Here is a 16,889-nt window from a genome sequence, read left to right as displayed (position 1 = left end):
GTCTGGGGAGCACCTGCCAGGTGGCGGGCTCGTGCCCTAATGTGCACTGGGTGCCGGGCTTCACAAAGCGCTCGGGCAGCACCTCCCTCGTCCGGGAACCGCCTCTGATCGCCAGACCACATCACAGGGGAGCAGGAGAGGTGGAGAGATGAAGGGGCTCCGGGGTCAGGAACTGGCGGCGAGGGCCAGCGTGCCCTCCTCCTCCCCGCCGGCTCAGCCCCCGGGGATTAGCACGTCGAAAGAGCAGAAGCCAGACGCCGCCAGGAGGGAGCGAGACCCAGGAGGGAGGGAAGGAGGGGAGGCAAGGAGGGGCGCGGAGAAGGGGCGTGGCCGGCGCGCAGGGGGAGGGCGCTGGGAGGAGGGGCCGCTGCTCCGCGCTCGCGGCTCTGGGGGCTCGGCTTTGCCGCGCTCCGTGCACTTGGGCGAGAGCAGGAACGTGGAACGGACCTCCGATCCCAGCGCAGCCACCGCGATGAGAGGCGCTCGCGGCGCCTGGGATTTTCTCTGCGTCCTGCTCCTCCTGCTCCGCGTCCAGACAGGTGGGAGAGCGCCGCGGACAGTGGGGCCGCGCCCCCCCCACCCCCCGCCCCGGAGCAGCCTGTGCCCCCCAGGGCTCGAACCCGCAGGGGTTCGTCGGCAGAGGTGGCTGACGGCCCTCCGGTGCCCTTGTTTTTCAGCCTCCGGGAAGATTCGAGGCGTCCCCAGGACTCTCCTGCGCCCTGCCTCGCTCACCTGTGCAAGGAGCCCCTGCCGCTGGTGGCGGGGGCGCTGAGCTGGGGGTCTTCCGGGAAGGAGGGCAGCTAGGGGACTCAAGAGTGGGTGAGGTGCGGCCGCAGGCTGCGTTCGAGTTCGGGGTTGCTTTTGTGCCGGGGGTGCGCGGGGGCACAGGCGGGCGGGTCCCGGGTCCGCACCCAGCGCGTTATCTCCGCGGTGCGAGGCGCGGCCACTGCTTCCTTTTGTTAAAAGTTGCGCGTGTGTGACCGGTGCACTGGAGGAGCAGCCCGCAGGTTCTCTGCCGCGCCGAGGGCAAAGTTGGAGAGCCTTTTCTTTGCTCTGTGGCTGCCGCTTTCCAAACCGCGGGCGCTCTTTGTGCCCCAGAGCTGGGGACCGACCCGCTGCCGCCTCTGCTCGCTGTGTCCTCGGGCCCTCCCGTTAGGCATTTTGCCTGGGAAGCGCGCTGTGTGCGGCTCTGGAGCCGGACCCCGCGAACCTAGAGGTGGCGGCTACGGGGACAACTTGGGCTGGGCGTGTGGAAAGCAGCCGCTAGGTTGCAGACTTTTTGCTTTTGTAAATCCCATGCCAAAGGCTCGCCCCTTTCCGCCGCGGTGCCGTTTCTTTCCTGCCACGCGCCTCCGAGCGGCTGGTGGCCGCGTTTGCCGCCTGCACCAAGAGGAGGCAGGGACCTTGCGCTGGAACGCTCAGGTCTTCGACCTGGTCTCCTCCCGGGTCTGGCCAGAATGCCCAGACAGGCTGGCCGGCCTCTGCAAGCCTCTGGAATAGGTGTCTGCGACCCGTAATTGCGGGTCCCCGTTTTCTTTGGGAATTTTGAGATCTGCAACACCCCTTCCCACGTGATAGCTACACTACTTAAGGGCCGCCTGGGGCGGGGGTGGGAGATGGAGTGGAACTTTCTGCAAAATCTTACTTGGATCCTAAAGCTGTAGTGAAAATCCGGTTTTATCTGCGCGGGAACTTAGGTCTGAAGGTGGAGGAGGAGGATTTGCAGGCTCCTGAAAGCCCTCCGATTCCTGCCCCTTCTTCCCTTTTTTTTTTTCTGGGTGTCGCTAGTGCGCGAGCGAGTGCAGATCGCCCAGGTAACCCCTGAAACCCTGCTCTCTCCCAGGTCATTTTTTAAAGACCTTCAAGGCTTACCTCGCTGATGCAGTGGGCAGAAAGTGAGTCTGAACTGGGATTCACGGGCTACAAAAGGAAGCATCGCTTTGTACTATTGTGGTACTATATTAACTACCGGTCAGTTTCCCATGAAGTCTCAAGGTGTAGCCTCTTCATTCACGGGCTTGAACGGCATTGTGAGGGCTTTCCGGTGGAGGAAGAGAAGCCTTGCATCTGGACCCGGGGGGGGGGGGGGGGGGGGGGGGGGCGGGAGAGAGATTATAAGTGAGTGCCCAGATTCCGTGGCGGATTTGACCGCTCTAAGCTCAAATGACACATTTGGTCCTGACGTCTTTGTGCCTTGGCATTTTTAATTTCAGTTATGCGTGCGGACCCGAATAGGGCACTAGAAAGACAAGGGCAGAATAGTTTCCCCGTTTTTAAAATTAAAAGAATCAGTTGCTTCCTTCCTCCTCCTAATTATCCGGCTTCCTCGAACAGATTTTTGGCAAAGGGAATTTAAAGGTCTGGCTCCTGGGGGGCAGTATGGTATAGTGACAAAGCCTAGTGCTGCCCTTCTGGTTCTCCTTTTCCAGCCATTTATTAGCTGTGTGCCCTTGGCAGGTCGTTTCAATTCTGGAGATCCCAATTTCCTCAAGAGGACAGTGAAGCATCTGCATCAGGAACGACCCTTTGGGTCCCACATTCTCCTCTTCCAGTGTTCTGAGTGTAGACTCCAATTTTTCTGAATTCCTTCCCCGATTCCTTTCTGTCTCCCTGAAATTCCTCTGCCTTTTCTGGTCACAGGGACCACGGGGGTAGTAGCCTACTGGTCCCCTGCCCCCGCTGAAGCGGGGAGGTGTGGTTTATCCTGAGTCTTCTTCAATCCACATGTGTGCCTGGTTTCCCTTTGAATTCAATCAAGGAGGTGCGGGCTCTGTAGGACCCCCCATCACTGCTCCCCTCAGTGTTTACAACACCTGTGCCCAGCAAGATAAGCCTGTAAGGAATAGTGAATCATACTTTCCCCTTGTTCCTGCAGGTGTGAGGCCAGAGTCAGAGCCAGAAGCTGGACACAGGACATTTTGGATGTGATCCTGTTGGGAATAACATGATGGTCTTGGAAAGGGATCCCAGAAAAGTCACATCCCCATTCTCGTCTTTCCCACTCATCCACACATTTTTTTCTTATGACTTGATAAATTATGTATGCTGTGTTATTACAACACATTTTTCTGACATGCCTTAACTTTCCCTTTATGTGTCTGTTGTACATAGTTGTTCTTTATTCAAAACTGGGCCAGGCCCATGCTGGGGCCTTTGCATGGTGTTTCTAGTCCTCTCAACAAGCCCTAGAGGTAGTGCTGTTACAATTCCTACCATTTCATAGCCGGAGAAACTGGCTGAGGATGAGTCAGTTACCCAAATAGTCAGTGGTAAAGCCTGAGATTAGCCCCATATGCCCAACTGTATACCATTCACATGCCTTAACAGAATCAGTTGTGAGATTCATTGGAAACTATTTGATGAGCACATATTATATGCCAGGTATCGTTGGAGATTCTAGGAATACAGGATGGTCAAGGTCATTACCTTCCAAATGTTGGTAGAAAAAGACCTAGAATTGCCTTTCTTAGGATGTGTGGGTGAAAGTGTTCTCAATTTGAGGGAAGTATTCACCAGGAAGGGGAGTCATTAAATGTAGCTTGTGTGGGGGGTATGCAGGCACTCAACCCTGGGCATGAGGGCTGTATGTGTTAGATGTGCCATTCCAGAAGCCCTCAGAAATGAAGATAAACTGTCTCTAAAACGATGGTGGAAAAGTCAGTTGAGATATTTTGCCATCCACCTTTCCAAAAAATAAAAATGGCCTTCGCATCATATACTTGGGGCATGCTCTGTGAAAGCGAAAACTCCCAGGAATGAGTTAACGCCACTGGTCATTCACCCCGGATGGGCACCATGAGATAGAAGGGCAGTTTACCCCTTAGAGATTTACCACCCAGACAGATCGTCAGAAATGGGCCAAGTGTTTTTGTGGGCTCCCTTGTAGAGCATTTGCGTACAGGTGTTGTTTTGATGATGGGTTTTGCTGCTGTTGTTGACAGCTGCTAGAAGCTGCTCTTAGGATTTTGACTCATTTCCTCAAGTCTCCCCCAGCTGATTAAAGAAGGACACCAGGAAATGAGCTGCGGTGCCCTGAGCGGAATTCTTGGAGCTGGCCTTGCAGGATGGGAACCCCTGAAAGGCTGTGGTCAAGGCTACAGCAGCATGATCCAGAATGAATTTAGTTTAACAGTTGACAGACTGCGACGTGGGAAGTGCTTTATTTTGCCGCATTCCTGTGTGTTAGCTTTCAAAACAAGGGATTGAAAGACATTTGAAGGGACCTTAAAGACGCAAAATTTCATATGCAGTTTCTGTAACCTGAATAGAGAGCTTCTGGGGCTGCAAATCCAGAGTGAGGAGGGCCTACTGGGGAGTTAGCAGAGGTACAAGTGTGAATCCAGGGCAAAGCCAGTGTAAATCTTTGTTGAAAGTGAAGGGACCGAGTAAGCCTGGCCTGTAGTACCTCTGGTTTTGGACATTTTGGACATGAAACAGCCCATCTTTTGACCTCAGATTCTGAATACGTAAGAGCTTACAAGCTGATAATCCATGAACCTGTTTGGTACCCCCCCACCCCCAAGTGATGCTTTATTAAGGAAACATCAAGGCAATACTTAAGAATCTGGAGAATTTATGTCAAGAACTCGATTTCTCTGTTCTCTTGAACTGAGGGACTGGTCCTCTTTAGGAGGCGCTAGGCAATACCACTCTCTACTGCCCTTAGACATTTAGGCATTTAGCCTTAGGCCCTAGTGAGTGCAGATGGGACCATGCTGGTACCTAGCCGACAGAGCACAGGCCTGGGGAATGAAGACAGCCTTGTGTTAGTCTGCTGGCCCCATGGCTGACACATTTGGGACCTTGGAGCCAGTCGGCTGCCCTGCTGAACTTACTTTTTCATCCTCATTTCAGCTGTGTGACTTTGGCAAATTACTTAACTTCTCTGTGCCGGTATACGTGCTTCTACATAATACATTTTTAGGATCGTGCTGCCTGGCACACTTTTAGTACAAACATAATACATGTCAGTCATAATTATTATCTATAAAATAGGAATTATTGTTATTCCAGAAATGGAAATAATGCCTACTCTAATATGATTGTCCTAAAGATTAGGAAGAGATTCTTGTACAGATGCTTGGCACAGGGTCTGGGATGGGACGGCACCTAATAAACGAGTAACCTCTGTGACTATGTAGAATTTGCCGGTTTCTCTCTGTAATCTTTGCAAGTAGGTACCAGTAAGTACTAACGTGACAGCTTTTAATGTGAAGTAAACTTTAATTTTTGAGTTTTATATGGCTTTTGACCTAACAATTCGGAATCACTACCCAGGGACTGAACAGATCTTGGCCTTTTTTTTTTTTTTTCTCCTTTCTCCCAGAAAGACAAACAACCCAGAGGATTTCTCCAATGAAAGCATTCACATCTGCTGATTTTTCCATTCACCTTATGCTTTAGCCTTAACATTTTGCTTACGACACACTGTTAGGTATCTCCAGTGCATATCTTTCTGACAGCTAGGTTTTTGACGCTTGCAAACTTGAAGCTAAATTGTTAGCCAGCACGGGTGGCATCAGAGTTAAGAGCTCGGGGTTCGAAAGGGACAACCTGGGTTTTTACGCATTTGGCCCCTTGCTGGCCGTGTGATCTGGGAAGAGACTCTTCACTTCTCCATAAGCTTCAGTTCTTTTTATGTGACTCAGAGATGATGGCATGGGCTCCCGAAGAGAGTGAGTGAGGTCACCCACATAACATGCCTAGTATGGTGTCCTTGATGGGGACAGCACAGGGACTTCACTATTAGGCTGATTTTATTGTTCCTCTTGCAGGTTTGTCTCTCAGGAAAAAAAAAAAAATTGGATATAGTTTAAAACCAGATTATGTAGAGGAGTTTTTATGGTATAAAGATGAAATGTATACATTTAATGTCTAGTTTTTGTTTGTTTTTTTAAGTCCACCATTAGTAAGCAATGCCTACTTGCCTCCCTGGTTCTTTGTTTTGCCTTGTTCTTAGCCCGTTTCGGTGGATACAGATTAGATTTCTGGACGCAAGCTTAGGAGGGGAAAGCTCTGTAAAATGGCCATTTTCTCAAGGTGAGTAAGTAAGGGTAGCTCACATAGGGTCCATGAACCCTGTGTGATGCAGCATTGAAAGCACCTGAAGAGTGAGCGGCTTTTCTGTGACTGCCTTCCCTAAGAGTGAGGGACCCTGCTGAACTTGGCTGTTGCCCCAGGCCGGACACACAGTGGTGCTCCTGGGTTTAATATCTCCCTTTCTCTAGCACTTATAGGGTGCGTTGAACATAAGAAATGCTCAATAAACATGTCAGACTCCGTTTAACAAAGATCTATGATTCCCTAGGCCTTGGTCCTTGCAGGGACTGTAGGTGTGGGCTAGAGGTGGGGGAGGGATGGAGTAAGAGCACAGCGTCTGACCAGAATCGCATTTGGTGTCCAAAGAAGTGCAAAGTGCTCAGGCAGGATTTCAAAAGAGAGACGTTTATGTCTTGGTGGGCAGATGATAGCGATCAGCGATCTTTCAAAGTGTCCATGTGGGAGATAATATTTGAGATTCATTTCTGCGCGTTAGAGGGTAGAGTGTCTGTAGGTGAGGCTTCGATTGGGAAAATGGGGGATGTGGAAATAGGGGATAAGACATTAAGATCTCATTTGAGGATTGTCAGTCCTTACACTTGGTGTGATGGTTGCCGGGGGGAGGGGATAGGGAGGGGAAGAGGCTGGAAAGGTGGCCTCTTTGATTCGCCACAAGGAGCACTGTAGGGAGGGGATATTTAATGCTGCGTTTGGTCCAGATTCTGAAAAGAGCTTAGAGGTCAGGGCCAAGGTGGATCTGAGCCAGTAGTGGCTCTCTGGGCTTTGCTTACTAGGCCAGGACCGCTTGCTCCACCTTGCCGTCTAGTCCCCAACCTGCTCCGAAAACTTGGGCCACCTTGCTTGTAGGTAATGAAGACTGAAGGAGGTGTGTGTGTGTGTTTACCCTTTCGTAAAAGACACACATTAATATTTACTATCTGGATCATTTTTAGGTGTCCAGTTCAGCCGCGTTAAGTACATTCACATTGTTGTGGAACCCCATCCCCAGACCACTTTCCATCCTGCAAAACTGAAACCCTGCGCCCATGAAACACCAGCTCCCTGTTATCCCCTCCCCCAGCCCCTGGCAGCCATCATTCTATCTTCTGTATCTGTGAATTTGACTACGCTAGGGAATCATTCGGTATTTGTCTTTGTGACTGGCTGATTTCACTTAACATAATGTCGTCAAGGTTCATCCATGTTGTAACATATGTCAGAATTTCCTTCCTTCTTAAGGAGGGAAATGTATGTATATGTGTATGTATGTATGCATATGCATATGCACATGTATAAGTTTCTGCCATATTTTGTTTCTCCATTCATCCACCAATGGACACTGGGTTGCTTCTGCCTTCTGGCTGTTCTGAATAATGCTGATATGAACACAGGTGTACAAATACCTCAAGGAGAGTTTCTCAGGGGCCTCTTCCAGGATGGTTCGTGTCATGGCTAAGCTTTGTGCTGATGGGGAGGGGAGCTGGATAGAGGGACAGTCAGACTCTTTAGATGGCCTCTGGGTGAAGGGGTGAGGGCCTGGGTGTTAGGGTGCGTGCTCTGGAAAGAAGGGAAAATACTTAACGAGACACGAAGAAGATAAAGGTAGCCGACTGAATTCACTTGGCAAATTTATAGGCATCTTGGGTGTGTCAGACATTGATGAGGTTGAGGCGAAGGGGAGCGGGAGTTATTATAGGCGTGGGTGACTGGGAGAACTGGTGGGACCATGGAATTGATGGAAATAAAGTCAGAGGAGGAGCATCCCGTTTGCGGGGAGGAATATGTTGGACACTGTTGTATTTGTCTATTGACTATTTACAGGCTGCATGAACTTGAAACTCCATTTCCCAGACATGATGGTAGATACAAATGAGATTCTTCTTGGGCGGTCAGGTCCATGTGAGAGCAAAACTAAACCCCAAAAATCAACAGAACTTAGCTGTGTAATATCAATGGTGGGATATGGGGATTATGAAGAATTGTGCGTTGTGTATCAGCCATATGATGAAAAGTAAATTTTCGTGAAAAGAAATACATAGCAGGAGGATAAGTCTGTCTTCATTCTTTGGGTTACACCTTTATCAAAAAGTTTATTTTTGAGAGAGAAACAATTGCACAAGCGACAGATAGGGGGAGAGAGAGAGAATCCCAAGCAGGCTTTCCACCTTCAGCATGGAGCCAGATACGGGGCTAGAACCCACGAACCATGAGGTCATGACGTAAGCCGAAATCAAGTGTAAGATGCTTAACCGACTGAGCCACCCAGGTGCCCCGGCATTAAGCCATTTTTAAAGGATGTTTATTGGTTTTCTCAGAGAACAGAATGGACATTTTGGGCTTAGAAGAGGACACAGAGTTGATTAAAGCTTTGGGAAATTGGCCCTTTGAAGGCAACTTAAAGAAATTGGATTTATTAGGCCAGAGAAGATAAGGTGAAGAAGTTTTAGTGAATGACAGTCTTCAAATATTTGTAATATGTGAGTGAAGAATGGCACAATGAAAATAGTTTAAATTGCCCCAGAAGGAAATTGGGGTTTTTTTTTTGTTTTTTTTTTTTTAGGGAAAATTCTTTGATTGAGGTTTGGAAAATACTTTATTGCATTACCAGAGCTAGTCATAGGGTCTTGGCTGCAAATATGAGGAAAGCCAAATAATTGTCATTTTGAAATGGTCAGGCCCTGCTTACCTCAGCTGGTTTGAGGACCCCTTTCCGGGCCTGCCTGGAATCTTTTCTGAATAAAATAGCCGTTTTTCCTGCTTCACTGCTTTGGCTTTGCGTTGAGTCTTCCCTAAATTCTGGTTCGACTCGAACATGATCCACCACTCTTCACCAGTTTTGGCTATGCCGAAAATAGCCAATAAAGAGCTCGCAGCTTCAAAGCGGGTTGTTGATCTGTTGGGGGTTGGGGGTATCTAGCCACAGATGGATCTTGCGGCGAGGTAACTTTAGCCGAGCGCCAAAGTAAGAGGAACGAAAGGAAGTTTGAGGTCTAGAGAAACTGGAATCGATCATAATTAACCCTCACCTAAGAAAATTGCTATTTGATCTCCCAACTGACGGATACTTTCGAGAGAAAGCCAGTGGTGCTGCGTGTAGGCGGAGAGATCTGTAAGGACGAGGGGAGTCCTTCTCCCTTGATTACTCGGGGGTGGATTGTTGGCTCTGTGGTTTACCCACCAGCCGGACTTCCCTTCCCACCTGTCCTTTCCCTTTGGTCATTTCATGGTCATGGCTCGATGTACGTATCAGGTCAGCCCGCCGTCCGGTAGGGGAAGGCGGTAGAAATGAAATTGCAGTTCAGCAGCTTCCCGTTGATCACACCATTTCACTTGTCATGCCGAAATATGTGATGATGTCTGAGATGTGATCCCTGTGTTTAAGGAGCCTAGGAGCTGTGGGAAGATAAGGGCTGGGGTGGGTGCTAATGTAATACGATTTGTAATAAGATTTAAAGAACAGCCCTGGTCCGGAAGCCAGGATGCATATTCATTACCACTGGATTAGAGGAAGAGGCATCACTTCTGGGGGAGAGTGGCTGATTCAGAGGAAGATCTGGGGCCTGAGTTAAATCTTGGTTAAGGAACTGGTTAAAGTATGAATCCAAAAGGAAAGGGTTATAGTTAGCCAGAAGACTCCCATGGAAAGAATCCGCTGGAAGGTGAGATAGGGTAATTTCTTAGGATTTTTATTCTTCAGCAATTGCCGTATTTCCTATAATGCCATATGCGATGAGATTTTTGTTAAGTGTAATCTGGTCAAGCAGTTACTTATTCAGAGACATTAACTTTCCAAAATGGAAAAGTACAGACCTCACTTCTGCATGTATTACACATACTATATGTACAATGCAAATCCAGAGGAGGTCCACGGATATGTACTTTGAGTTGCTTTCAAGTCCGGGGCTGATTACCCTCCCTCCCCTGCCTGCCTCATCACCGCCAGCGAGATTACAGATTTTGTAGGCTCAAATTCCAATAGTGGCCATAGATGATTTTTGGTTCTTTGCTTATTAGCAGATTTTAAATGTCGAGTAAGATGATAATCCAGGCTTGTAGCCGTCTGCATAAATTCATTTGTTTAAAAAACAAAAACAAAAACAAATCCAAAACAATGACAAGCAAAACCCCCAAGCCTTGATAAGGGTCCTGGATGGTTTAGGACATGTTGAGATTCTGCCCTGGGTTCTACAGCCCTGCTTTATAGGGTAATTAGAAGGTAATTAGGGACACTGGTTACTGCCCTTCCCAAAGCAATGAGCAGTTGGGGTGGGGGGAAGGTGGCTGTTTGTGGGAGGAAAAGTCAATCACTTAAGGAAAAGGTATATATGGGGCTCCTGGGTGGCTCAGTCGGTTGAGTGTCCGACTTCGGCTCAGGTCATGATCTCACGGTCTGTGAGTTCAAGCCCCCGTCGGGCTGTGTGCTGACAGCTCAGAGCCTGGAGCCTGCTTCGGATTCTGTGTCTCCCTCTCTCTCTCCCCCTCCCCTGCTCATGCTCCGTCTCTGTCTCAAAAATAAATAAAAACATTAAAAAAATTTTTTTAAAAAGGAAAAGGTATATACAATGGCACCTGCCAGGGAATGTCTTGTTCCTAACCAAGTGGAAAAAAATAATAGGAAAAACTAAAAGAGAAACACTTACTCCTTTTCTTGTTATCTTAAAGTTCTTGAGTGAGGCAAAACACCTAGCTTCCTTTGGGTTTACCCCAGGTGACTCAGGTTATTTCAAAGGGTGTTAAAAAATTCTTCAAAAACAATCCCAGGCTGTCAGTAATTTAAATAGAATGACCTATGCAGGTTGGTCAGTAAGCAGAATTGCTTAGGAAGACTCAGAACAAAAGAGGGATTATCACAAAGAACTTTGGAAATTATTTGGTATTGTCTTTTTATTGGAAGGAAGTATTTATGGAAAGGAATCTAATATAGATTTGGCTTCTGGGGAAAACACTGGCGATTTTGGAAGTGCGAAGGGGAGTGGAGGGGAGGGGCATTGGCTGTCTGTTACTCTACTTGGCTAGTGCATGTTTAAAAGAAAACAAGACCATGTTTAAAAAAATTGAGAATTATTCTACTTGGAAAGACTGTGGGTACTTTTAAAGTGACTCGGGATTTTAGTTTGTAAAATATTTTAAATGCATTTCCATTCTGACTTTCCCAGATTTCTTTTTTAATGGGTGATGTTGAATCAGTGTACCTTGGGAAGATCTTCATTTTGAGAAAGGGCCTGGTAAGACCACACGGACTGGCCTTTAGGCTTCTTGTCATTGTTGAATTAAACCTGGATTCTTTTTTTTTTTTTTAATTTTTTTTTTTAACGTTTGTTTATTTTTGAGACAGAGAGAGACAGAGCATGAACGGGGGAGGGGCAGAGAGAGAGGGAGACACAGAATCTGAAGCAGGCTCCAGGCTCTGAGCCATCAGGCCAGAGCCCGACGTGGGGCTCGAACTCGCGGACCGCGAGATCGTGACCTGAGCTGAAGTCGGACGCTTAACCGACTGAGCCACCCAGGCGCCCCTAAACCCGGATTCTTAATCCGAAAATATGTCACTGGAACAGCCACTTGAAAATGGTTGATTGGGAGGTCGAGATGTTTTTTCTACTTAATGATAATATTGTCAGGATATTTACTGCAGGGAAATAGTAGACACATTCCCAGTTCAACCAAAATGCATCACTTTCATAAAAAAAAAAAAAAAAAGAACCCCCCCTTCTGCTTTTTGAAATAAACTAGCATATGTAGAAGGGCTTATGAATTTTTTAGTAGATCTGAATGTGTAGCCTAATTTACATTTCTGCATTTTCAAGGGATATTATTTAAAATGATCACCTTAGTTTCAGAATGACTGCCTCCTGAAGAGAGGAGGGTATAACCGTGAACACACAGAGCAAAAATCCTTGTCGTGTTGGGGCTCCTGTTCCAGAGAATTCTTTTTGGTCTCCTGAGCCCAGGCCCACAAAGAACCCAGAAAGAAAAGTCTAGGGGTCTCTCATAGAAAGCTTAATTTAGATTTATTTAGATTTATTTAGATTTATTAATTTAGATTTCTTTCGGTTCCGCATTTTGGTCAATGAAGGAAGGAAGCAGAGACAGGTAAGGTTTCTCAGAGGGTCTGGAGGACTAAGTTCATGGGGAAGGAGGGACTGACTCAGGGAGAGCTTTTTATGGTATTAGTCCCTTGAGTCCCATCTGCCACAGGTCCTGCCTTCCGAAGGGCTGAGCTCTCACTTCTGTCCTAGCTTTTCTTAGCTGGAACAGAACAGTCTCCATAACTTCAGAGCCACTTGAGCAGTTCCTGGAAGGACTCACCGAAGGGGGCTGAACAAAGCATGTGAACACAGACAGGTGTCTTCACTTTCAGGACATCGTGGAGCCTTTCCTGTGCCAAAGTGCGTTGTCAGTCTGCAGGCTTGGAACCGTTTTTCTCAGAATGTACCAGAATGCTTTTTCACAGCTGAGAGAGATGCTTCAGGGGTCCAGGCTGAGTGCTCCTCAGTGTGTCTCCGGGGATTAGAGGCTCTTCACCTCCTTTTTAAAAAAAATTTTTTTAATGTTTATTTATGTTTGAGACAGAGAGAGACAGAACATGAACGGGGGAGGGTCAGAGAGAGGGAGACACAGAATCTGAAACAGGCTCCGGGCTCTGAGCTGTCAGCACAGAGCCCGACGCGGGGCTCGAACTCACGGACCGCGAGATCATGACCTGAGCCGAAGTCGGACGCTTAACCAACTGAGCCGCCCAGGTGCCCCTCACCTCCTTTTTAAATTCTTTCATCGTTTTCTTGTTCAAATCTGGCTGCCTTTGGGTTTAATAATAAGTACGATCCACGGATGGCACTTTGGGTCTGACTCAGTGCCTTTCAGCCACTGACAGGTGTTCTGTGAGTCATGTCCCACTCTCCTGTTCCTGTAGGTGGCCTGGGTGAGGGGACAGCACGCTGGCTTCATCTGATTTTTTTGCATCTTAGCCTGAGAGTGGCCTTTCAGAGATCCACGGTATGATAAGCTCTCCGGTTTCAAATCAAGCACTGTCCCGGTGAGGTTTGACCCTGGTGAATTACTGAGGACCGTAAAGTTCTTCTGTCCATTCTTGGGCATCTGGTAGGACTCTTGTTGCCTTTGGCATTGTTAGTGTTGATCCTCAGGAAGGAATCCAGGATACAGTCTGCCTAGCGATGGAAAGTGGTACTCCCTTGAGTTATAAGGGCAAGAAGGCATCCCTACTGACTACAGCTTCGGTAGAAGCCCATAAGGATTCCTCAGGTGCTTGGTAGGATGTCACCTAACAATTTTGATGAAACACCCCTGCTTCAGGAATACAAGCGTGGGTACTTAAGTAATTAGGAGATCAGTTGCCGTAATATGCTTGCTCTAGGGTGACAAGACTAGTGTTTGCGAGCCAGAGAATTCTTCTTACCCAGTGTAGTTATCATTGGTTAGTACTGACTGTTCTGGGTGAGAATTTCAGGGCCTAGTTTATTTATTTATTATTTTTTTAATGTTTATTTATTTTTGAGACAGATATTATTATTTTTTAGCGTTTATTTATTTTTGAGACAGAGAGAGAGCATGAACAGGGGAGGGGGCAGAGAGAGAGGGAGACACAGAATCTGAAACAGGCTCCAGGCTCTGAGCTGTCAGCGCAGAGCCCGATGTGGGGCTCGAACTCACAGACCATGAGATCATGACCTGAGCCGAAGTCGGACACTTAACCAACCAAGCCACCCAGGCACTCCTTCAGGGCCTAGTTTAAATAGACCCTGTTTAAGTTTGCGATCAGTTAACTAGAGAAGGGTTTAAAAAAAAAAAAAAAAGCAGGGGGCCTATGACTTAGATGAATTCCTTGGATTGTTTGAAAACCCAGTGGCAGCCATTTTAAGATGGAACAATCCAACCTCACATTAACTTTAAAATAAGTATATATATGGGGCACCTGGGTGGCTCAGTCAGTTGGGCAGCCACCTTGGGCTCAGGTCATGATCTTGTGGTTAGTGAGTTCGAGCCCCACATCAGGCTCTGTGCTGACAGCTCAGAGCCTGGAGCCTGCTTCGGATTCTGTGTCTCGCTCTCTCTCTCTCTGCTCCTCCCCTGCTTGCACTCTGTCTCTCTCTCTCTCTCTCTAAAAAATAAATACACATTAAAAAAAATAAAAAATATATATATAAATAAATTATGGGGACATATGAGACATAGCTAATAGTGTAATGAACTTTCATATGCCTATCATCCAGCTTCAACAGCTGGATCAACAACTAGTCTTTTTGCTTTATCTCTGTCCATCTCATCCTGCCGTTATTTTGAAGCATATCTCAGGCCTTACGGAATTTCGCCTACAAATGTTTTCAGCATGTAGTTCTAAGGTACAAAGATTCCCTTCCCCTAAACGTAATGGTAATGCCAGTGTCACAGCCTTCCAAGTCAGTATAATTCCACGATGTTGTTGATGATCCAGCATTCACATTTCCCCTACTGAAATATAATACATATAAAGATCTATGCAAATAACGTCAACATTTGATAGAATCCAAACAAGATTCACATGTTGCAGTTGGTTGATGTGGCCTTTCAGTCATTTCTTATTTATTATAGATCCTAGTCCCCCATTTTTGTTGAAGAAACGGAGTGCTTGCCCTATGCGATTTTTCACAGTCTCTCATGTGGTCAACATGCTGTCTGTTCCCTGTATTTCCTGTAAATTTATGATTTAGAGGTTTGATCATATTCATATCGAACCCACAAATCGTGAGATCATGACCTGAGCCGAAGTTGGATGCTTAACCAACTGAACCACCCAGGCACCCCTGTACTGATACCTTTCATATAATACCCTTGTTTTGCTCTTTCGGGTATGGGGTGGGGTGGAGGTTATTTTCTCTTGGTTTCCTGCTGTGAGTAACATTTAAATTATCTAGAAGCCTGTTCTTTCCTCTCCCTTTTCTCCCCCTAGCTTGGCATCTGAAGTAATATTCTTTCACCCCGGTTACTATCTGTACAATCAGCAAGCATATGCTACTTTTCAGATAGTCCTCCCTCCCCTAATTTTGCTGACAGCTGTACTGCAATTGCTTTATCATAATACATGGCAATCCTACCTTCTATTTCCTTTGTTACCACTCTTTGTTCTACTGGTAAATGTATGTTTGATCCTGGCCACTGGTCCTTATGTCCTGTCTTCCCTGGCACTTTGGTTTTCTGAAGCTCATCTTTCACTAGATGCCTCAGGAAGCACTCCTGGGAAGTATTTCCTGAATTCTATGTTCATAACAGCTTGTCTGTCGCTTTTATACTTCAGAGTCAGGTTGGCTGATATAAAATCCTTGGCTCATCTTTCTTTGCTCAAGTATCTTTAATATTTTACGGTAGCGTCTTTTGCCATAAAGTGTTGTCAAAGTCTGCTGACAATCTGATTTTCTTTCGCTCGTGTTTCACTTGGTATGTTTGCCGAGATATCCAAAGGAGTGTATTTTACTTTTGTTCTTTGAAGCCCAGAAGTATTTTACAGTGTTGGGTGCTTTGCATTGATTTTTCTAGGGACACGGTGCACCACTTAAATACGTACTTACCCAAGGAAGTTTTCTTGGGGCAAAGCTTTTGCTATTTATTCTACACTTTTCCGTTGGCTTTAGGAACCCCCATTATGTGTATGTTAGATCTTCTTTGCCTGTCTTCTACGTTAATCACTTTCTCCTAAATCCTTTTAGTGTCTTCATGATTCATGTAAATGTAAGAATTTCGTTCCTCTCCATATTCTGGTTAAGGCAGTATTCATTTTATTTGTTCTTGTGCTTTTTTTTTCTTTTAAATTTACCCTTCATTTCTGATTTTTTTTTCTTTTACTTCTAATTCTTTTCTTAGTTCTTTACCTCCAGTTTCAAATCTTCCATTTTCTCCAATCAAGTAACTTTGGGGTTTTAAAAATCCTGGTTTGTATGGTTCTTTATAGCTTCTTTGATTTCATGTATTTCAGCTTAGTTTGAAACTACTGGGTTATAGGTTTCATCTGTTCTCTTTCCTTCTGGCATGATTTTTATTGCCTATACTAGGGATGTCATTCTGTGCCTTGTTGTGTCTTTAACTATTTGGAATTCCACTGTGGTTCTTTTCTGTTGTTCACCATGAGTTTTCCTGTATTTCCTGTAGCATTTCTGGCTTCACAATTCTAGAGTACCACTTATGCTGTTTTCAAAGAGTGGTCTATTTTTCTAAAGTCTAAGGTCTTACAATTTTGGTCCCCATTCCCACCTGCCCACCCCAACCTTTGCCCCTGTTTTGCTCATCTTAGATTCATCCCCAGCAGTTTCTCCTCTCTATGAAGCTTTCTCCTTTCTTGTTAATTCATAAGAATCAGATGTCCCCCACCCCAGAACATTCCAGGACATCAGACACTACGTGGGTCACAATTCCCTCTGCACTTACTAGTGAAATTGGAACTCGCAAAGCCCTTTGCCAGTTTGTGTGGGTGTTCTCAGAATGGCTCTCTGAACATTCTAGTGAGCATCTAATGGCAATTTTTGAAGCTGTTGGTTGGTTGTCCTCACCTTCACATACACAGGGAATACCTTGTCTCCTGGTTTTGTTGTCGACGTTGTCCCTAGGTTTCTGGTTCTGCTCTGTTTGTCTGTTTTTATGGTTAGTATGGGTGTGGGTGGGGGAGATTCAGTAATTATGCTGCTGTCACTGCAGCACCTTTGCCAGAATCTCCGTAGACTTTTTTTTTTTAAGTTTATTTATTTTTAGAGAGAGAGGGATAGTACAAGCAGGGGAGGAGTAGAAAGAGAGAGGGTGAGAGAGAGAATTCCAAGCAGGCTCTGTGCTGTCAGCAAGGAGCCTGATGCAGGGCTCGAACTCACAGA

General features: G+C 46.4%; 1 protein-coding gene across 1 annotated transcript in view; it reads left to right on the top strand.

Moving 5' to 3' along the window:
* The first annotated feature begins 399 nt into the window (after positions 1 to 399).
* The window catches only part of KIT (KIT proto-oncogene, receptor tyrosine kinase), an 86,579-nt gene continuing 70,089 nt past the window's right edge, over positions 400 to 16,889 (top strand). Inside the window, exon 1 of the mRNA XM_042936364.1 lies at positions 400 to 539. Coding sequence (XP_042792298.1) covers positions 473 to 539 — 67 coding nt within the window. The 5' untranslated portion in view covers positions 400 to 472. The remainder of the gene's footprint in view (positions 540 to 16,889) is intronic.

This window comes from Panthera leo, chromosome B1 (genome assembly GCF_018350215.1).
Source record: "Panthera leo isolate Ple1 chromosome B1, P.leo_Ple1_pat1.1, whole genome shotgun sequence".
Lineage (NCBI taxonomy): Eukaryota > Metazoa > Chordata > Mammalia > Carnivora > Felidae > Panthera > Panthera leo.
The sequence above is the reverse complement of the archived record's forward strand: the minus strand, read 5'-3'. Positions and strand labels throughout refer to the sequence as shown.